The 22191-nt window shown below is 47.2% G+C and overlaps 1 protein-coding gene across 6 annotated transcripts in view; it reads right to left on the bottom strand.

Annotated features, from left to right (window-relative positions):
- Positions 1-22191, bottom strand: part of RCSD1 (RCSD domain containing 1) — a 68075-nt gene that overhangs the window by 37096 nt on the left and 8788 nt on the right. Inside the window, exon 1 of one of the 6 annotated variants that reach the window (XM_033855480.2) lies at positions 8925-9730. The exons of 3 other annotated variants lie outside the window; for them this stretch is intronic. In XM_033855480.2, coding sequence (XP_033711371.1) covers positions 8925-9056 — 132 coding nt within the window. In that variant the 5' untranslated portion in view covers positions 9057-9730. Of the gene's footprint in view, positions 1-8924; positions 9750-22191 lie in introns of those variants that run through there. 2 more of the 6 variants (XM_073804690.1, XM_073804689.1) reach the window with 2 other exon arrangements.

Consider the following 22191-nt stretch of genomic DNA (forward strand, 5'->3'; position numbering starts at 1 on the left):
CGCTTACTGGCTTCCAGGCCACTTCACACAGAGAGGATCTGGGATTGCAGAAGGACCTCCTCCACCCCTCCTCCACCCCCACAGAAAGCAGGGGGTAGAAGTGGTGCTCATTTCCACCCCAAGGTCAGCATGGTGTTGGTGATGAGATCAGACTGGCCCATGCCGGCCCTTCTGCAATCATCCTGCCATCCAAGCACAGGTTGTTGTGATGCATTTTGAAGAGGACTCATAGTCCCAGATCTATCTCCTCTGGACTTCATTTTCTCCTGTGTAAAATGGGAACGAGAACTACTACACAGGGTCATTATCATGATGAAGTGAAATGTGCATGGGAAGTCTTACAAGCCAATATTGATTGATTGATTGTTCCTACTTTCCACTGATTTCACTTAATAAGGCCAAGAACTGGCTTATGCTGGCATTAGAACCTTTTTAGTAGTCAAGACCCTAAGCTAAGCAGAGATTTTGGGGGGGTCCATAGTTGCAGGTATTTTAAAGCCAAGTGAGACAGAAGAAGATTCAATATTCCTACAGAGTCTTGGTTAAACATTTTAGTGAAGGCTGGAGAAGGTTCCTGAAACAATCGACCAACACATGTCGGGGAGGGGACAGTTACAGAGAAATTAAGTCATGGTCCGTGTTCTGTTGAAGCTGACAGTCCAGTTGGGGAAATATGAAGCAAAGGTCGATTCAATACAAGAGCAAGTTAAGCAGACAGTGGTACAAGAAGTTTTACCCGTGTAGGCATGATTAATGGCCCAAGGAGCAGCACAGGCTGTAAATGTGGCTGCGTCCGAAGACTCAGGAAGGAGAAGTGATGGAGTAAGGATCGGGGGTAAGGCTGGATCAGAAGGTGGTTACATACAGTGCTCCGGAGACAGAATGTTTGATTCACATCCCCACTCTGCTCCTTATGTGACCGAGGGCAGGTAACCAAACTCTGTGAATTTCAGGGGCCTTGTCTGCAAAGTGAGGATAGCAACGTTTGCGTCATAGGCTTGTGTAAGAATCAAAAGAGATGAACGGTACTCAGCAGAGTCTGGCACACAATAAATGCTCACTAAATGCAGGCCATTATTATACACGAAGCCAAGGTATTTGGAATTTATCCTGAAGAAGTAAATCCGGCAAGGAGTTTAAAGGAAAACATTTGTCCTGAATTCCCACTATGCAAACCAGAACTGCAAAGGGGCAGTCAGGCAGCCCCCGCAGTGATGCAGACATCCTTTTGCAGAGAGGGCTGGACATTAAGGGAAGGGCGACCCGGCTCAGATGGCTGGAAAGGACCCTGTGACCCTAGGAGGCCCTGGGGCAGGCACATGGAGAGTTCAGGGACATTCCCCATCTATCCCACCAGAAAGAAGGACAAAATATAGAAGAGAGCTGAGAAGATGGAAGGAAGACGTCTATTTAAGGAGCAAATGGGGGAGAGGTCTGGCAGGGGAGGGAGGAGAAGACAGAGGCTAAAAGCTGGGGATAGAAAAATTCCAGACTGGTATCAGCTATAGGATCTGGCCAGAGAATGGACACGTGGTCTAAGGGGAGCCTGTGATAACAGTTCCCAGCATGCTTTGCTGATTTCCCATGCCTGTCTCCGGGGTTCATGTCATTTTGAAGGCAAACTGAGATTAGTTAGCTGAAACAAAGGATGTAATAGCAGAATATAGGATAGAAGAGTGTTAAAATGAAACATTTCCCTTTTTAACTAAGAAAGAAATCCCAGAGGTTAATTTTATATATATATATATATATATATATATATATATATATATATATACCACACACACACACATATATATATATTTTTTTGCCCCTCTACTATACAAAAGTAAAACTTTTTAATGGCAAAAATACTATAAATGAAGTAAACAGAACACAGTAGAGCTGAAAAATTATTTGTAACACAGATGAAAAGGAGATATCTGTTATACAAAATGCTTTCACAAAATGACAAGAACAATATATAAGAAAGGATATAAATAAGCATTTCATAGAAAGGCAAATTCAAAAAGCCAATAAACATAAAAAGATGTTCAAACTTACTAGTTGTCAGGCAAATGCAAATTAGATTAACACTGAGATTTCTCTTTATGCTTATCAGGCAGGCAAGGAGAGGGGAAAGAGAAAAAAACAGCCATTGCCGTTTCAGAAACAGGAAAAAGGAACCACCACAGATTGCTGGAGGAAATATGAGTTGTACAGCCTTTTAGGAAAGTTATCTGGGAACATTTATTATATTAGATTACACAAATCTTTCGACTCAACCCCACACTCCTGAGAATCTACTCCACAGACACACAAGCCCCGGTATATAAGGACGTGGAGGCTGACTGCAGCACTGTTTACAGCAGCAAAACTCTGGAAACAAAGTGAATAGCCATGAAAAGGGAAATGTTTTATGGTCCATTCACATAACAAGCTATTATGAAACCATTAAAAAGGATGAATCAGAGCACTCCAAACTTCCATGAAAAACTGTAAAGTGAGAACAGTTAGACGCAGAGAAATGTGTATAATATGATTCCAGTTTTATAAAGCAACACAGTCTACCCCCATATGTGTCTATGTGTACACATACCTATCCATCATATGTGTGTGTATAATGTATATGTAATAATTTATATAGTTAAAGAATATGAAATATCCTACAGAAAGGTATACATATGAGGTTTCTGGAAGCTGAGGTGATAGGGGAGGAGAGATGATTTGGGAGGGGCAAACCCAAAGAAAAACACTGCCTGTAAAAAACCAGCATGGCTGCTATGATCTCAGTCATGTAAAACTGTGTACGTGTATTTTTTTTTTTTTTTTTTTTTTGCGGTACACGGGCCTCTCACTGTTGTGGCCTCTCCCGTTGCGGAGCACAGGCTCCAGACGTGCAGGCCCAGTGGCCATGGCTCACGGGCCCAGCTGCTCCACAGCATGTGGGATCTTCCAGGACCGGGGCACGAACCCGTGTCCCCTGCATCGGCAGGCGGACTCTCAACAACTGCGCCACCAGGGAAGCCCTGTGTACGTGTATTTGAATGAGTAAATTGGAACTAATTCACAGGGCTGTCCATGATATATTTTCAAGGAAAAGAAAGCAAGTTACCAAGACATAATATGAAAAACATCAAATTAAAAATTTTTTTTAAATACTGAAATGAGAGTTTCAAGCTCTACTCCCCAAATCTTTTGGGAAAGTCTAGTGTGAACAAATAAATACCTGAAAACAACTCTGTAGTGAGTTGTCAGTCTTCTCAAAATATCAAAACAAGGGCTTGAGCGTCTGGGGACAGGACACATATGCCCAGAGGGAAGGAGGAGGTGAAGTGCATAATTCCATAAAGCTATTGTGCCACTAAGTTTATATACATGCACCCTAAAGCTGTTTTCAGGTTTACTAAGATCTAGGGCCACTTACCCCATTTGTAGTAGCTCCCAAAACATTTAAAAATGTTTTCTCTTCGCTATTACAAACCGCTCTCTGCAGTTTGTAATAGCGAAGAGAAATGATCAATGCGAAGCCAAAACGTCCCCTTCCATCTCAGTAGATACGTAGGAAAACCAAATAACCAGACCAGAGAAAAGTGAAAGAAACAGGATGATTTCCTTTTGACCCCACACCCTGATTTTCTAAAGATCTTGTACAGCTCAGCATGGACTCATTTACATCCCTGGTGATACACAATGCCCTCAGGGGGGTTATGTATTCATCACTTTTGGAAAGGAAAAAGAGATCAGGAATCAGTATTGACGGAGTGCTTACTATGTGCGGGGCACATCACAGATGGAGCTCACTGAATTCTCTCAACAGCCCTGAGAAGTAGATATTATTAGATTATTAGTCCTATTTTACAAGTAATCAGAGATAAAGTCACTTCCTCAGAGTCACATGCTGATGTAGTGGAGCTGGGTTCAAAACCAGGCCACTCTGACTGCTTAATACGACCCAGCCATCCTCCCTTCTATGAAATCTACTTCTACTCTAGATGTCAACGATGTAACTTCTGAACAGGAGCTGCCATTCTGAGAATGCAGCCTGACAGCCGGGTGCAATGACCTCTTTGGGAGCAGATGGGAAACGGAGACTTTCCCAATGTGTAAGACCCATGCAGATCCTGGGTGTACTCTGCAGCCTGTTTCCACACCCCTCTCCCACATCATCTGGGGTGGGCCTTGCAAACTCCAGTGCTTTCAGAGGCCAGGCAGGAAATGGAAAGCGGGGGTGGGTGACCCTGCTACTCAGCTCCAGCCCACTGCCTGTCTGGGGCACACCGAGCCACTTTTCAAAAGATCATTCAAGGCCCAGCATCACCAGATGATCTGGATTTCCAAGAGATTAAAATCCAGATTTTTAAGTGCCATGTATTGATTCCGTTTTTAACATCATCTCAGTTACCAAAAAAAAAAAAAAAAGGAAAACCTCAGTGAGGGTAGAAAATGTCTGCCTGCAGCATTTGGCCCAGAAAGCTACCAGTTTGCTACTTCCTGATCAGGGGAAGAATGTTTTTACCCTATTCGATCAGTTTTCCTGGATAATCCCAGGAGGTATCTTTTGGTTTAATATATAAATCTGTTTTTAATTATATGTACACCATTATATCACTGTTCTTAATATTAAATAATATCAAAGGTATTATTACCTCCTCATTGAATTCTAAGGGGGATTAGAATATAGAACTCCAGATGGAAGGAGAAGACTTCAAGTTCTGTTCCTGCCCGCCAGGGCTACTAGACCCCTTAACCATTCTTAGCCTTGGTCTCCTAATCAATAAAATGGATCAGTAATACCCAACTCACAGAAGAGCTGTGAAGGTTTTAAAAGACAAGCTGTGTAGTAGAGGTATTCAATAAATATTTGTTCCATTCCTTCTAAAAGACAGGCGTGAGGCTCCATAAATATTGTAAAATAGATCAATTGAGAGAGATTATGTTGCTTTACCAATGGTTTTTTCACTTGATAAAAGGATTTCCCATTGTGGGCTTCTGTCGTGCATGAAAAACATGATGATTTCCCTAAAATTTTAGTTTATGCATAACTTTTTTGGGGGTAAAAATGAACAAGCATTCTGCCCTTTCAATAGCAAAGACATCCTCGCCTGTTCTACGAGGCTGTCATAATTGGTTGGAGATGGGAGAATTGTCCTACGTATGAGAAGTAAAGAGTAATTCTGGACTTCCCTGGCGGTCCACTGGTTAAGACTCCGCGCTGCCAATGCAGGGGGCACAGGTTCGATCCCTGGTTGGGGAAGATCCCGCATGCTGTGTGGCTCGGCCAAAAAACAAGAATAATTCTACTGGAGCTACCTGGCACCTCTGTGAGGCCACAGTTGCTAGGGGCTCAACTACCAGAGTAATGCTGGAAACCAAAGACTTCCTTCCTCTCATCCTCTCTCCCCAATAGTGCTGCTTAGGTTGGTCTTCAGAGCAAGCCCTGCCTTGCGCCATAGGTGAACGGTGGAGAACACAGAGCCCATTATGCAGGGGGTCTGTATTCACCTCACCTTGCCCACAGGGGACCTGAGGCGGCACACACAGAGTGGGGAGACATTTTGGAAATCTCAGGAACAAAACTGATTATGTCATGGCTCTGTCCTTTCTGAGAGCAACACCATAGGAAACACCTGTAGAGAGCAGGAAACTAGAGGAATTAAAAATATCTGCCTGATCCCTAAAAAATAAATAAAAGAGGAAAGTAAAATGGTCTCTTTTCTTCACAGGGAAAACAAACAAGGTAATAGCTGGTTTGAGCCATTTCCGCTCTGCAAAGCACATCCCTCCTGTGGGCCACCCTCCCCAGGCAGACATAGGCCTGGACCACACGCTTTGACAGCCCAGGACATCCGGATGCCTGAGATGGTTGTCAATGAGGGTCCTGAGTAGGGTCCAAGTCCCCAAGCTTCAGATTTCCTTTGTAGGAGGGAGGGTTTGAGGAAGCTGAGCTCATTTCCTTGGGGAGAGGGGTAGCCTCCATCCAGTTTTGGACATAAAAGGCCCTTATGCTTTTCCTCCACAGCCTTCCCAATCCCAGGCAGTCAGTTCGCTGGAGCCCTGGAGATCAGGGATGGCAGGCCCATTCGGAAAGGATGTGATTGCTGAGCCTGCAGGACCTGGCTGAGCACAGGAGCGGATTTAAAGGTGGTAGAATTAGGAAACCTCAGATCCTACTCTCTCCCCTGCTTTCTCACAAACAGTAGGTCACCAAGCCTAGTCATCTGTCTTCTAGCTCTGTTTCCAGCCTGGCATCTTCATCTTCGCTGTGGTCACTGCACTTAAGGGCCCCTATCATCTCTCTCTTGACTGTGGGGAGAGATTGTGGTCACCTAACTGGTCTCTTTGCCTCTGATCTTCTTCCTCTTGTCCATTCTCCCCTCTGCTGCCCATACAATCTGTCTAAAATCTGTCTGACCATCTTTGCTTGGCTTACCTACTATAGAGTACCTCTTATATAGAATGTAAGGCTCCTGTCCATCTTTCCTCCCTAGAAGATAATAATTTTTCTCAATAAGAACAGCCAACACTTACTGAACATTTACCATGTGCCAAATACTATGTTCAGTGCTTTAAAAAGATGCTGATTGGGGCTTCCCTGGTGGCGCAGTGTTTGAGAGTCCGCCTGCCGATGCAGGGGACACGGGTTCGTGCCCCGGTCCGGGAAGATCCCACATGCCGCGGAACGGCTGGGCCCGTGAGCCATGGCCGCTGAGCCTGCGCATCCGGAGCCTGTGCTCCGCAGCGGGAGAGGCTACAACAGTGAGAGGCCCGCGTACCGCAAAAAAAAAAAAAAGATGCTGACTGGATCTACCACCAACCAGCCAGGTATTATGATTGTCACAATGTAGATGGAGGGATCAGAGCTTAGAGAGGCTAAATGAGTTGCCCAAGCTGACAAAGCTGTGGTGGACCTGGGATTCCAACCCTGGCAGCCCAAGTCCACACCCCACGCTTCCTGCCGTGAACCTCTCTGCAGCCCTCTAAGCACACTATGCATTTCCTTGCCTCCATGTCTTTGCATGTGCTGTTGCTCTACCTCAAATGCCTTCATCCTTATTCCTGCCACCTGGGTAGCTCTTCTTCTTCATCCAAGACCCATCTTCTTGCTACGTCCTCCCAAAAGCCTTCATGGACCTCTCCCCTGGGTTGTATCATCACAGCCAGCCATGCAAACCTCTCTCGTAGCACTTCCCTTGCTACATCGAGCTGTCTGTCCCCCTCACCAGAGTATGAGCCCCTTGAAGGCACGTGCCACAGCCTTTATCTCGACTTTCCCCTATTCCTAGCAGAGTGGCTGGCATATAGTACATGTGCAATAAATATTTATTGGTTTAAAGACACCAGCCATTGTAAAAGATCGAGGCTCTGGCTTCTGGATCAAGTCTCTGGGCCTTGGGATCTCCATCTGTTAGATGAGAGCAGCAGTCTGCTCAGCTCCTCTCCTTTATTTCCCAACGGACCCCAGGTCCTGTATTTTAGAAACTCCCTCCACGGGACTCCAGCATGCATCCAGGGTTGAGAACCACGGCTTTGATCTAAAGAAGGCTTAGTGGAGACAAAGCCTGCCAGGGAGAGCCTTGCTAAGTGAAATCACACACATATTTATGCATGTGAAATCTGTGTAAAATGAACACCAGAAAGCATCAAAGAAGATAAACTTCCAAAGCATGGGGAGAAAATACTGACCCAGAGTTGTCATTTGGGAAGACACAGGACATTGATAGTTAATACTAAAATGCAAAGTAGCTTTAAGGTAGCAGTACACAACTATCAGATTGGCAAAATGTTATAATAATAAAAAGCCAGAGCTACGAGGATTATGGGGAAAACTGTTCCCTTAAAAACCGCTGTTAACATTACACATTGGTTAATTCTGCCCTCTCAAGACAATAATCTGGGACTATGTAACAAGAGCTTGAAAATGCTTTGTTCTATTTTTAGAATATATGCTAAGGAAATAAAGGAAAACGCAGCTTATACAAAATCATCTATAGCATTGCTATTCACATGAGGTGAAAACTTTAAAACCATCTGAACATTACATTTCAGAGAACAGTTGAAGTAAATTATAGACCATAAAGGCAATAAAACACCATGTTCCCATTAAAAATGACACTCAACCTTTCTAACACATGGAGATATGTATGGAACAAAAAGGAAAGAAAAGGGCTGAGAAATTCACAGCGTTTTGTACACAGTGATGAGAGTTACACAAAAACAAACAAATACACTTCGACAAAAACTGGAAGTGAATTTGGAAAGATGGGGGGAAAAAAACGTAATGTCCACCAGCTTTGAAGTTGTTCACAGGTTTTGTCATTAGAAAACGTGTGCCTCCAGCTGGGGCAGCAACTGGTCGGTCCCTCTCTATGGAGGGGCAGGCCTGGCCGCGGTCTGACAACTGCTTGTATCTCTACCTAGGCCTCTTGGCTGAAAATACACTCTAGTATCTGGCCATGGTGAGGTTTCAACTTTAAAGGGGCCTGGTTCCCTTTAAACTCATATCCTCTCCAGACCAGATGATAAGGGGGATATCACTGGCTCCACGAGGAATGGAGACTGAGATTCAGGGGTGGGGAAATCTCCTCCCAGGTCCTGGTAACGGGGCACCACCCTCCTGTGGGAAAAGGCGCTGGTGACCGTCTGGGGGAGAGGAAGCATCTGAGGCCCACCCTCCAGATAAGGGTGGAGATGGGGGCAGAGGGCGGTCCCTCTCGGGACAAGTGGGGGAACGCCGGTCAGAGGCTCAGCCTCCTCTGGCTGGCCCAGTGATATCAGAACAGAGGGGAGCCAGGGAGCTGGTGGGTCAGGGCTGACCATGGGCCCTGACATGCCTGCCCCCTGCCTTGCCTCACCCCTTCCCCTCGTCTTGGCTGGGCAGACCTGGCCCCATAAATGGACTAGTGACTGGGTAGTAAACGCCCCAGCGTAACGAAACTACTCACAGGAGGCTGGGGAAGAGCAGGGAAGTTCGGGGCAGCGAGGCCAGCAGGAGCAAAGCTCCACAAGACAGAGAAGGCCGAAAGCTCGGTCGGAGTCCATCGCATTGCGCTCTGTGTTGGCAGGAGAGGTGACATGAGTTTATCTACCCAGAAGGGGGTAACGGAAGCTGTGCCTGGGGTCAGGGGAGATCAGGAGAGTAGGAGAGCCGCGCAGCAACACTGCCAGTGCAGAATGCAGGGTGCCCTGGGGCTCTCTTTCTAGGATGTGGCTGAGGGACAGGAGTAGCGGAAGTAGCCAGGCAAGGAGTGAAAGGCCACAGGTGGGGTGTTCAGAGCCCTCTGAGTTCCATTTCTGCCCCTGTGGCTTGGTGATCTCCAGTGCAACTTTTCCATTCTCACCCACAGCCAGAAGTGAGGCTCTGGGTCTGGGGGTGTTGTTATATATCGAGTTGTGTCCCTCAAATTCATATGTTGATGTCCTAACCCCCAGTACCTCAGAAGGAGACTGTATTTGCAGATAGGGTGTTTAAAGAGGTCAATAAGTTAAATGAGGCATTAGGGTGGGCCCTAATCCAATGTGACTGGTGTCCTTGTAAAATGAGGAGATTAGGACTCAGGGAGGGAAGACTCTGTGAAGACACAGGGAGAAGATGCCCATCTTAAACCAAGAGAAGTCCCAAGAAAACAATCCTACTGATACCTTAATCTTGGACTTCTAGCCTCTAGAACGGTGAGAAAATAACTTTCTGGGTTTAAGCCCCCCAGTCCATGGTACTTGTTCTGGCAGCCCTAGCAGACTAATACAGGCATTGCACCTGGCCTGTGGAGGCTGTCTCTGGGGCTGAGCCATGTCCTCCTTGCCCCGTCATGCTATGTATACTCTTTTTTTTTTTTTTTTTTGCGGTACGCGGGCCTCTCACTGTTGTGGCCTCTCCCTTTGCGGAGCACAGGCTCCGGACGCGCAGGCTCAGCGGCCATGGCTCACAGGCCCAGCTGCTCCGCGGCATGTGGGATCTTCCCGGACCGGGGCATGAATCTGCGTCCCCTGCATCAGCAGGCGGACTCTCAACCACTGCGCCACCAGGGAAGCCCTATGTATATATACTCTTGCTCACAGCATGCTGTCAGGATAAAAGCGCCTTGAATCCTTTTCCCCTACTCTATAGAAACGGCCCAGGGACTTCCCTGGTGGACCAGTGGTTAAGACTCCACCCTTCCAATGCAGGGGGCATGGGTTCCATCCCTGGTCCAGGAACTAAGATGCCGCATGCCGCAAGGCGCGGCCAAAAAAAGAAAAACTGCCTAACTTCACACAAGCAGAGCCATTGGCTGGGCTGCAATTACTGGGCCCTCTCCCCTCTGTGCTCTGTTAGTTGGTGCTTTTGCTTCTAAAACTCAAAACAGTTCACTGGACAGAGGGGGAATCCCTATAGCTCCTGAACTTTGCCCTTGACTGTGGCTGGAACAGAGCTGTTGCATGGAGGCACAGGGCAGTGGTCTCCCTGGTGTGGACTGCAGGTCTTTCCTCAGGACCCAGGCCTCCTGGTGGGCACCTGGGGTGTCAGGCCAGGGACGGACCCACATGCTAGAGTCAGGAAGTCCTGCCCACCCCACTGGTTGCCTCTTTGTAGCTTCAAACACGGCCTCTGCCTCTGAGCAGTGATCTGGGCAGGGCCCAACCTGGTCTCTCATCTGTAACAGCTGCTCTGAGCTTCAAAGAAAAGCCACAAGAAGAGCAGGAAGCAGAGGCCCAAGGGGAGTGCACGCCCCACAGATCTCTCACCCCTACCCTGCCCCACACGCTCCAGAGCGCCTGCTTCTCTTTGAGGCACCAAGTTATTTCCAGATATTTCCCTCTGTTTTTGAAAACACAGAGGTGACAACACCTTGCATCTGTCCAGTCCTTTATACCTCTTCCAAGTCCTTGGCGATGAACACATTCACTCATAATCCCCCCAATAAGCCAGGCAGGGACAGAATTATCATCCTGGTGAGAGCCCCAAATCTTGGGCCATTGATTCAAGACTGCACAGCAATTTCCACAGCAACGGAATTTGGTCCACAGCCCTGAACTCCTGCACCACCATGCCCGGCCTCTTCCAGCTAGACTGTTAACACTCACCTGGTTCTCCTCCACCACACGCATACACAATGTACCTGCACATGTGCCCGGGAGGCACAGGTGAGCTGCTCTTCATTATAGACACAAGAAACCCAGGCCCACATCTGATGCCCTTTAAATGCTATGGCCACACCTGGGCATCCCCATCAGCGCACAGGCCCCTGGGAACCGTGCTGCCTCTTTTTTTAGTCCTCAGCTAGGGCTTAGGTAGAAAGTTCTCGGCCTGTGAGGAAGGGTCCCCGCTCAATCTCCTCTCTCCGCCTCCGCCCCCAGTCCTTTCCGAAGCCCACCTTGCCTGGTTGTTAGTCCAGGTGACTGAACAGCCCCCTAAAGGTCTCTCTCCAATCCATTCTCTGGGGACCATAGCCACAGTGAACTTTCTAAAGTGTAAATCTGATCACCTAACCCCCGTTCTCCATAGCTTGGGGAATAAAACAAGTGGCAACACAAAGAGGTGGCTTTGGAGAGCTTGAACATTCCCTGTAATCTCAGCAGCCACGCCAAATACATACCGAGTAGTTTAAGTTAAGAAGTGTGCCTGCCCTACAGGTTTAGCTTCAAGGCTAGCCCCGTAAGCACTCCCTGTGCAACAGGACTGTGTCTCCAGAGGCCTCTGTGTGGAAATCCTGGAGCTTCCGAGGTCAAGTTCTAGGGAGTCAAGCATGGCCTACCCACTAAATCCAACTGTACTTCCAATGCCCTCCTCTCTCCTGCCTCTCCCTCCAGCTGCAACATCCTTCTCTTCCCTCTTCAGCTCTCCAGCCCCTCCTCAACCTTCCTCCTTTGGGAAGTCTTTCCTGCCCCCAGGTCATACCCAAATCTGTGTCCTGAGCACAGATTTATCAGCATACTTGACCAAACTCTTATAATCACCTGTTATCCTTCTGATTCCCTTACTAGACCGCAGGCTCTCCAAGGGCAGGATCCCAGTTGTATTCCCTTTTGTGTCCAGAATTCTCAGCAGAGAACCTTACACAGTGGGCACTCCTGAAATCCTTATGAAGTGAGGGAGGGAGTGGGTGACTGCTTCTCCTCCCTAACCCAGACCACTCTTGCCCACCACAGCAAGGGATTTCCTAGGAGCGGGTCGTTGCTTCCTAGAGGCCAGCCCAAGCAGGCTATTCTGCTTCCATCCTTGATGGTGGGTGAGGTTCTGGGTGACCCCAGGCTCACTCTGCCCTGCCCCCATCTCGCTGGTACATAATTTTCCCCTATCATCGGCAGCTGCTCCAGCAGGAAGTCCAGATGGTTGCTTCATTTCCCAGGGTGTCCACACCCCTTTCCTGCCCTCCCCTCCCCCTCCCTGTTGGCAGGATGGGGAACCCACAGGAGTACAGTGGGAAGATGGGGCTCTGTGCTGAACCAGCCTCCACAGGGCGCTCTCACCTCACGTTGTCTTCCCGGCACACCTCGCTAAGTCTGCAATTTGTGTACCAGGTACAGTGAGCCTCTGCAGAAGGAAGGCAGCCCAGGGCTAATTTGGCAACATTTACCAAGAACCATATCCTTTGGCCCAATAATTCCACTCCTGGGAATTGCTTCCAAAGAAACTATTCAAGAGAAGAAAAAAAGATACATGTACTGTTTATAGCTATGTTATTTAAAATAAGGAGAAAAGGGAAGCAAATGCCATGTCCCAAAATAGAAAAATGATTAAATGATGTTATATTTGTGTAATAGAATATCATGCAGAAATTTTAAGTGAAAATGTGACTCTGTAGAACAAGGATATTGTCTTGGAAATAGCATTACGTGAAAAGATACAGTACAGAGTTGTATAGACACTTATTATAATTTTGTAAGAATTACATATATGGCTAAAAATAATAAAGACATAGTCATTATATTAAGTAGTATTGTCTTTTTCTCCCAGTTTTTTTTTTTTTTTTTGATGATAAAGGGGGTAAAATGGAGGATCAGAAGGGAGCAAGAAAAAAAAATTAGCTGTGTTAGGATGATAATTCTAACAATTTTACCTTAAAATGTTTAACATTAGCTTAATAATAAAGTAATATTTTAAAACTAAAGGGAAACCCCTGAACACCAAGTCCTAGGATTTTCAAAAAAGGATTTTTTTGTTGGTTGTGGTCTTATCATTGTTTTTAAAATAATAACAAGAACATGCCTCATTCAGACCTTCCCAGTGTGTGGCTGTGCATCTATAAATTAATCTGATGTGGGACCCATGACCTGATTGCCACTAAAAGCACTTAAAAGACCTTTGCCTAATGGACAAATAATTCTGTCCCCTCTCCCTCCCTTCTCTGAACCTCGGCTACCACATCCCAGCCTCAGGTGACAGTCTAGAAGTACTGAGGCCCATTCCCTTGAGGCCTCCATTCCCGGAGCTGAGAGAGGGTTAGGGGAAAGGAGATGTGATCACACAGAGAGTCCTGGAGAGGTCATCTGGGCAGGATGAAAAACTTTAAGTCCTACATTTGTGGGATACAGAGATAAAGTCTGAGACTGAACCTTTTTTTTTTTTTTTTTTTTTTTTTTTAAAGAAAAGGGTTAGGTTACGGGAAGCTTGTAGTCAGCGAAAACTCCCAGCCCTCTGCACATAAACTGGTCCTTCACTAACTTTAGTCGTCCTGGTGTTCCTCAGATGTGAGGGATGCCCACAGCACTGTCCTTGGCCTGCTCCTTGCTTTACAGTGGCCTCTCACTGCTCGGGCTGCAGAGACCACTTCTGTGCAAATGACTGCTGAACCCATCTCAGCCCAATGCCCTTCCACGCTCCAGTTCTGAATTTCCAATTCTGAATGTCCCGTCAAGGCCTCAACCGAAATGCAGCCTCTCCGCCACCCAAGCCAGCCCAATCCTTCTCCTTGCTCCCAGACTGAAAATGCAGTCACGCTGATCACTTTCTCTCGAACCCTAACACCCACGGCAGCCTCCCACCAAATGCCAAATAGTGCGAGTCCTTGCCTCAGTTTATTCCACAGTTTCATTGCCTTTCCAATCTCAAGGCCCTCCCTCATTGGTGCTTTAGCCTCTCAACTGGTAGTCCAGCCTCTGGAGTCTCCCACCTACTCATCCTGCACACTGGGGCCAGGTGAACGGGCCTCCAGCGCTCCTTTGATCCCGGAAGCCCCCTTTTCAAAGACCCTCAGTACCCACTGAAGAAAGCCCATGTTATCACACTGTCTTTCTTGTCTGTGCACAGTGTAGTTTTATCCTCTCTCTTCGGCAGTTTCGCTCACGCACACATGTGTGCACACATGCCCACTCGGTCACTGAGGGTACTCATAGCTCCCCACTCCCCCAATTTATCACTTAGCTGCCCACTACTGTTACTTCTTTGCCCTTCACTATAGCCACCTGCTTAGAAACAAACTCCTGGTTTTCAGTGCCCACTGTGAACTCACTCTCTCCCACGAAGCCTTCTCCAGTTGCACCAGCTGAGCACGATCTGTCTCTGAGCAAGACCCCCAGACCTGTGGTCTTGTTACTTACATGATACTTCATACCTGGCATCCTGTATTTATTTGGAGATGCATCGTATCACTTCCCTGCACCGCTACTAAACGTTCTGCTTATTGAGATCCTGTTTTTATATCTGACTCCCTCTGAGGATCCAGACAGCATCTTTCACACAGTGGGCCTGATAAATATATGTGGAATTGACTGAACAAATGAGTGTGTATTTCCAAGCCAGGTCTGGCCTACGCTGGTGCCTGACATTCCAAAGCTAAGCAGAGGGCTTGACGTTCATTCCTGTTTAATTTCGTTATGTTGGTTTTGGCCCCGGCATACCATCCTATATAAATCATTTTGAACTTGAATATGTCACCTATCATATTAACTATCCCAGCTGTGGGTCATCTGGTTTCTTTCTATTTTTCATCCAAGTCATTAACAAAAATGTTTAACAAGCCAGGGCCAACAACAGAGCCCGGTGGCCTGCCCTTGGAGACTTCCCTTGGGAAGGACCTGGGATGCAAAGTGCAATGAAGCTGGGCTTCCCTGGTGGCGCAGTGGTTGAGAATACGCCTGCCAATGCAGGGGACACGGGTTCGAGCCCTGGTCTGGGAAGATCCCACATGCTGCGCAGCAACTAAGCCCTCGTGCACCACAACTACTGAAGCCCATGAGCCTAGAGCCCATGCTCCGCAACAAGAGAAGCCACCGTAATGAGAAGCCTGTGCACCGCAACAAAGAGCCCCCGCTCCCTGCAACTAGAGAAAGCCCAGGTGCAACAACAAAGACTCAACGCAGCCAAAAATAAAATAAATAAATTTATTTAAAAAAGAAAAGTGCAGTGAAGCTACGCTAGGAGTTAGGTAGCTCAACCACCTCTGAGTCCATCTTACCAAAACCCCTTACTTGCATTTACTTACTGCAAGTAATTATTTTGGCAGGATGAATTCAGAGCAGGTTGAGCTACCCTGACTATCTGAGAAACCAGAAAACCCTTGCTGGCATATGAAGGCACTTAATTCCTTCAGCACAGCAGGAAGCTCGGGATTGATGTCAAGCTGAGACTGATGTCAGCTGAGAAGGGCTCTGAATGGTTAGCTTCTCAGTCTCCAATCCCTGCAGCTGCCTTTGAAATCACAGAATCCCACCCTGTTCAGCTCCCCAGCAGGGGACTCCCATGCAGGTGTGAAAGGTGAGGACAGGTCAGGGAAGGGGTGACCAATGTAAGCAAGAAGGAGAAAGAGGAAGGGATGCCATACTTCAGTTGGACTGTCTTCTTCCCTTTTCCTACCTCCTCATTTCACCTGCTCTACCAGGGTGAACCACAGAATACACTTGCTGTCTCCCTTTCTTTGAAATGCATTTATTGAGCCAATAATACTCCCTTCTTCTTGCAGGCCCTGGATGCGCTGTGAGCCTGCAGCTGCTGTTCCATGCCTAAGGCTCCCCCAGGGCTGTTTCCTTGGTTCTAGTCTGGACTTATGTGGGTACTGTTCCAGCACTGCCTCCGAGGACCAACCGCATACAGAAGTCCAGAGAGCTCCACCAGCAGAGGTCAGCACGCCGCAGGCACTAACCACCCTTCCACCCAACACTCTCAGGCTGGAGGAGAACTTCAGCCCATCCTGGGTCCCAGTCAAAGCTGCACCGAAAGCAAAAGAGGCCATTCTCTTTTAAATGACTATAAAAACTTTAGTTATTCAACAATCATATCACATCAAATATATGCCAGGCACTGTTCTAAACACTTTACACAAATACAGTTGGCCCTTTGTATCCACAGGTTCTGTATCCTTAGATTCAACCACTGTGAGTCAAAAATATTCAGAAAAAAATGTTCAGAAAGTTCCAAAAAGCAAAACTTGAATTTGCCATGGGTCAGCAACTATTTACACAGCATTTACATTGTATTGGGTATTATAAGTAATCTAGAGATGATTTAAAGTATATGGGAGAATGTGTGTAGGTTATATGTAAACACCATACCATTTTATATAAGGACTTGAGCATCCACAGAATCTGAGGGGGGTGGGGTCCTGGAACCAATCCCCTGTAGATACTGAGGTACATTGGTATTAATTCATTTAAGCCTCACAATTCAATCATGTAGGTACTATGATTATTTCCATTTTTACAGATGGGAAAACCAAGGCACAGAGAGGCCACAAGCTAGTAGCTGGCAAAGTCAGGATTCAAATCCAGCTGTCTGGCTCCTGGATCTGTGCTCTTAACCCCTACATTGTGCTGCCTTGAAGCAATATGAAGCAATATGAAGCATTCCTGTGTTCATTCAAAAGGGTGTGTTGAAACATACAGTTGACCCTTGAACAACGAGAAGGTTAGAAACCCCCTCCTTCCCCCAAAGTCAATAATCTGTGAAAATCCATGTATAACTTTATAGTCAACCTTCTGTATCCAAAGTTCTAAACTCACGGGTTCAACTAACCGTGGATCATGTAGGACTATAGTACGATGCACTTAGTGAAAGAAATCCAAGTATAAGTGGACCCATGCAGTTCAAACCCATGTTGTTCAAGGTTCAACTGTACTATGTTCATTGTAGCATACTAGAGCCAACGATGGGAATTTTTAGAGCTTTAAATTAAGAGATATGGGAAAGTGCTTTGATAAAAAAGCACGGCAGAATTGTAAAGTATTTTCCTTATCACCACTGCACAAATCAAAGCCTCTTTTGTGTGTCCTTTTTGGTCCATAATGGAAGCCTTAGTTTTGCTCATATTCTCCAACACCACCTTCTTTGTACTCCCTCTGCCACCTTCTATTAGGCAAAGAGAACACCAGAGTTTTCTTACAGAAGACACTCAGGGTTGTTAAAATTTTGCACGATCTCCATGTAATAGATATTAATAATCATACCACCATGACTTTATGGGATATTTTACCTTTCTAAGGTACTTTCATAAAGTACCTTAAAGTACTTTATACAAGTATCTTGGGCTTCCCTGGTGGTGCAGTGGTTAAGAACCCACCTGACAATGCAGGGGACACAGTTTGAGCCCTGGTCCGGGAACATTCCACATGCCATGGAGCAACTAAGACCGTGTGCCACAACTATTGAGCGTGCACTCTAGAGCCCACGAGCCACAACTACTGAGGCTGTGTGCCACAACTACTGAAGCCCACGCACCCAGAGCCCGTGCTCCACAACAAGAGAAGCCACGGCAATGAGAAGCCTGAGCACCGCAATGAAGAGTAGCCCCCGCTCGCAGCAACTAGAGAAAGCCCGCACACAGCAACAAAGACCCAATGCAACCAAAAATAATAAATAAAATAAATAAAAAATTTAAAACGTATCTTATTTATGATGCATGATCTTACTTCCTTTTCAAAATAGCCCTATAAGGTAGGGAAAGCAGGTACCAGTTTTACAGATGGAGGGACCAACAAGAACCCTAAGGCTAGTCACTGACTCTGGACCTGAAACTCAGGTCTCATGGTTTATCTCTCTACACAGCAACACCCTTGGCCTATCCCAGATGTAATCAACCAACAAAGGAAACCTAAAAAGAACAGAGGGCAGAAGGCAACCTGGTGTTTCCATTTCCTTCAAATTCCATTGCCTAATGTCCATGTTATTCACAGGCTGACTTTCACTAACCCCTTGCTTAGGCACCAAGGGCAGGGCTTATTTACAGGCTTATAGGGGGAAAGAAGGCAATTCCGAGTGTTATATAACTCCATGTAGAAAAAGGCATAGATTCCCTGTTCACTATGGGGGAGCACTTCCAAATCAAAAAGGATGCCTGTAAGCCGTCTCTCTTGATGGCATGGCCTATGGTATTGGCTGTTCTGGGGCTAAGATATTTGAGAAACATTTTAAACAGCTGCACCTAATGGCTTATGTCTATTTCATTGATTTTTTCTTTTTTTTTGCCGTACGCGGGCCTCTCACTGCTGTGGCCTCTCCCGCTGCAGAGCACAGGCTCCGGACGCGCAGGATCAGCGGCCATGGCTCACGGGCCCAGCCGCTCCGCGGCATGTGGGATCTTCCCGGACCAGGGCACGAACCCGTGTCCCCTGCATCGGCAGGCAGACTCTCAACCACTACACCACCAGGGAAGCCCTTCATTGATATTTTAACCTATAGAAATGGGGCATATATTCTATTCACCCTCTGACTTCCCTTTCAAACCTACCTACCCCTCCTTATCACATCTCAAAGCATGAAAAATAACTGAAATCACCAAAAACATTTTTTTGTGCCTGCAAAGCAGCTTTTGTTTTAATCAGGAAGAACATCTCCTACCATGAGAATTGTGTTAAGTCTCAAGTGAGTGAGCCCAGAGCGGCACAGATAAATGCTTTCTTCCTCAGCCTTCACACCTTTGTCAGTCTGAAAGACACAAGTCTTACTTCCAGACCAACTCAAAGATCATCTGCTCTGTGAAGTCTTCTAAGATTCCACCAGGACCCAAAGGATGGTCACGAAACGTATCTAGCTCTCATCATGTGGGGCATGTGGGAGGATTGCACTTCCTCATCCCTCTGGTCGAGTTGATGTGGCTCATTCCAACCCTTCCAGGCCACAGCCACAGCCGGGGCAAGTCCTTTGGAACCCTCCCTCCCTCTGCTATGATAACTGACAATGTTCCATATGGTGGCTGCTCTGTCAACCTGGGTCCCACAGGGAGGACGACAGTGACATGGAGCAGAGCCCCCAGCCAACCCTCCGCAGAGTGAGAAACAAGCCTTCATTGTTTTCAACAAGTAAGACTATGGAATTGTTTTACAGTGACGCTAGCCTGCCTAGACCGCTACGATCACCTGTCCTCACTTGTCCAATTGGACTGCTTACACACTGGCTTTACAGAGCCCATCACATTGCTCTGCAATCATTGTTTCCATTTCTGCCCTGCTCTCTTCCTCCAGACTGTATGGATCTTGAGAACAGGTACTGTGTCTTATAAATTCTCATTTGGTAGCTGCTCAGTACATGTTCTTAAATGAATGAATGGAAGAATGCATGAATAAGGTACTTGATCACAGAATATCAAATGAGATCACATAAAATGTAATTCTATAATCTTTTTTTTTTTGCGGTACGCGGGCCTCTCACTGTTGTGGCCTCTCCTGTTGCGGAGCACAGGCTCCGGATGCGCAGGCTCAGCAGCCATGGTTCACGGGCCCAGCCGCTCTGCAGCACGTGGGATCTTCCCAGACCGGGGCACGAACCCGCGTCGCCTGCATCGGCACGCGGACTCTCAACCACTGCGCCACCAGGGAAGCCCTAATTCTATAATCTTGTTAGGCACAATCTTCTCTGAGGGTGGAGATGATCCCAGATAATCTTTTTTTTTTTTTTTTAATTTTTGGTCACACCCCAAGGCATGTGGGATTTTAGTTCCCTGGCCAGGGACTGAACCCGCCGCACACCCTGCATTGGAAAGCAGAGTTTTAACCACTGGACCAGCAGGGAAGTCCTGATCCCAGATAATCTTAAGTGGCTCTTCATCCTGAAATCATCCTGGCTTATCAGTGTGGGTCCTAAATCCAATGACACACGTCCCTATGAGAGACTCACAGAGCAGGTGAAGTGAGCAAGAAGCAAAGACTAGAGTGGCCACAAGCCAAGAAAGCCACAACTACCAGGAGCTATAGGAGGCGTGGAATGGATTCTCCCCTAGGGTCTCCTGTGACACCTTGATTTCAGATATCTGGCCTCCAGAACTGTGAGAGAATAGATTTCTGTGACCTCATTTGTGGTCACGTGTTATGACAGTCCTAGCAAACTCATGCATCTGCCAACTCCACTGGTTTTAGATGCCCATCTGGGCAGCACTTTGGCATTCAGTCTATAGTAGCCTGGAGCACTGGGACCCCTCTGAGTCTCCCATGCATTTCCACAAGGGCTTGGAATCATCCTTGTTCCTCTCCTCCCAAGTACTTCAATTCAGGCTTTTGTGAGGGGATTCAGGCATGACTAGGCAGCAGGGGCCAAGGACTCCTCCAGAGAGACCCCTTGAGGGCATCACAGAAAGGAAGGCTAGTAGGACAGGGTGTAGTACTGCCCCTGGTGGGGTGGGGCCCTCCCAGACTTAGCTCCGGATCTCTTGGCACTTGTTGCTTAGAACAATGATAAAGGGGCTTCCCTGGTGGCGCAGTGGTTAAGAATCCGCCTGCCCATGCAGGGGACACGGGTTCAAGCCCTCGTCCAGGATGATCCCACATGCCGCGGAGCAGCTAAGCCCATGTGCCACAACTACGGAGCCCGCATGCCCCAACTACTGAAGCCTGCGCTCCTAGAGCCCGTGCTCCACAACAAGAGAAGCCACCGCAATGAGAAGACTGCGCACCGCAGTGAAGAGCAGTCCCCGCTCGTTACAACCAGAGATAGCCCGCGCGCAGCAGCGAAGACCCAACGCAGCCAAAAATCAAATAAGTTAAAAAAAAAAAACCCTTAAAAAAAAGAGAAAACAGATGGAATAGGACTTTATGAGGATTAAAAAGATAAACTTATGCAAAACTTCTGTATATAAGTAGGCATTCAACAAGTGGTAGTGATTACCATGCAGCAAGCTTTAGGTTTCTCCCACACCGACATCAGTGTGGATGCTCAGAAATGGATTTCCTATTATCCATCAAAACATATCTCGAAAGCAAGACAAGCCAGAAGCCTGAAGCCTGGACATGTATTTCAGAGATGGAGGCGGGGGTGTGTGCGTGGTGTGCATGGCCCCATCAAGGTAGGAGAACTGTCCATCTGGCTCATGTGCTTGGAATGAACTATGGAGGGTAAGGGTCTAGCAGGGAGGCCCCAAGGAAGCTGGAAGCCCTCTATGGCATGTTGAGAGATGTAACTTCTCTGTGACCTCTGGTGTGGGTGCTTGGGTTGTGTAATAGCAAACCACAAGGCTCAGCTTCTCGTTTATGTTGCACTGTTCCGCTGGGCCCAGCCCAGGCTGATGCACGCGGCTGGCTGCTGTTCCTGGGCCCACCTCAGCTTGTCCCGGTTCTGCCTTTGGACAAAAAGGAGAAATGCTGGCTTCTTGGAGCATGCACAGGATGTGTGATCACAGTGGGAGGAATGAGTGGGGCTGCAGGTGGAGGTGTGAATTGAAAGAGGAGATTTTTTGTGTGAATGTGGTTTATTCCCAGAGGCCTCTTTCTGCCAGAGAAAGCAAGAGGGCCTTGGGGGGTGACCAAAGGCATTCCCTTGGGGCCTGGAGCCTATTTCAAATTAGATATCCTCAGCAAAAGCTTTTAAGTGTGCTAATCACTGGGTTGAGATCCCCTGTTAGCTGTGCACCACCAGGGCTGCCAGGGGGCCTGGGAAGAGCCACACTTGTAGGGGGAATCCCCAGCACAGGAAGCAAGTTCTCTGTAGCTTCCATTAGAGAAGCTGACTTTGAACTCCCACACACCTGAGAGCTTATCAGGATACAATCTCGTATTTTTTTCTGTTGTGTCATATGTGTATATCTTGTTTCCCCAAACAGAAGAGAGCTCCTTTTATGGCAGGAACTGTAACTTATATTTCTCTTATCCCTCATCTAGTCCCCCAACTTCAAATACCTTTATCTTGCTTTATCCTCCAGAAACGAACCGCTGGTAACTCATACCATGTTGTTGCTAGCATCAGTGCTTTGCTCGTCATTCCCTCTGACTGGAAGGCTCTTCCCAAATGTCTGCACTTGATCAACTCCTACGCATCCCTCCAGACTCCACTTAGAAACATCTCTCACAGGAAGCCCCCTGAACCCCAGGCGG

This window comes from Tursiops truncatus, chromosome 1, assembly GCF_011762595.2.
Source record: "Tursiops truncatus isolate mTurTru1 chromosome 1, mTurTru1.mat.Y, whole genome shotgun sequence".
Taxonomy (NCBI): Eukaryota; Metazoa; Chordata; class Mammalia; order Artiodactyla; family Delphinidae; genus Tursiops; species Tursiops truncatus.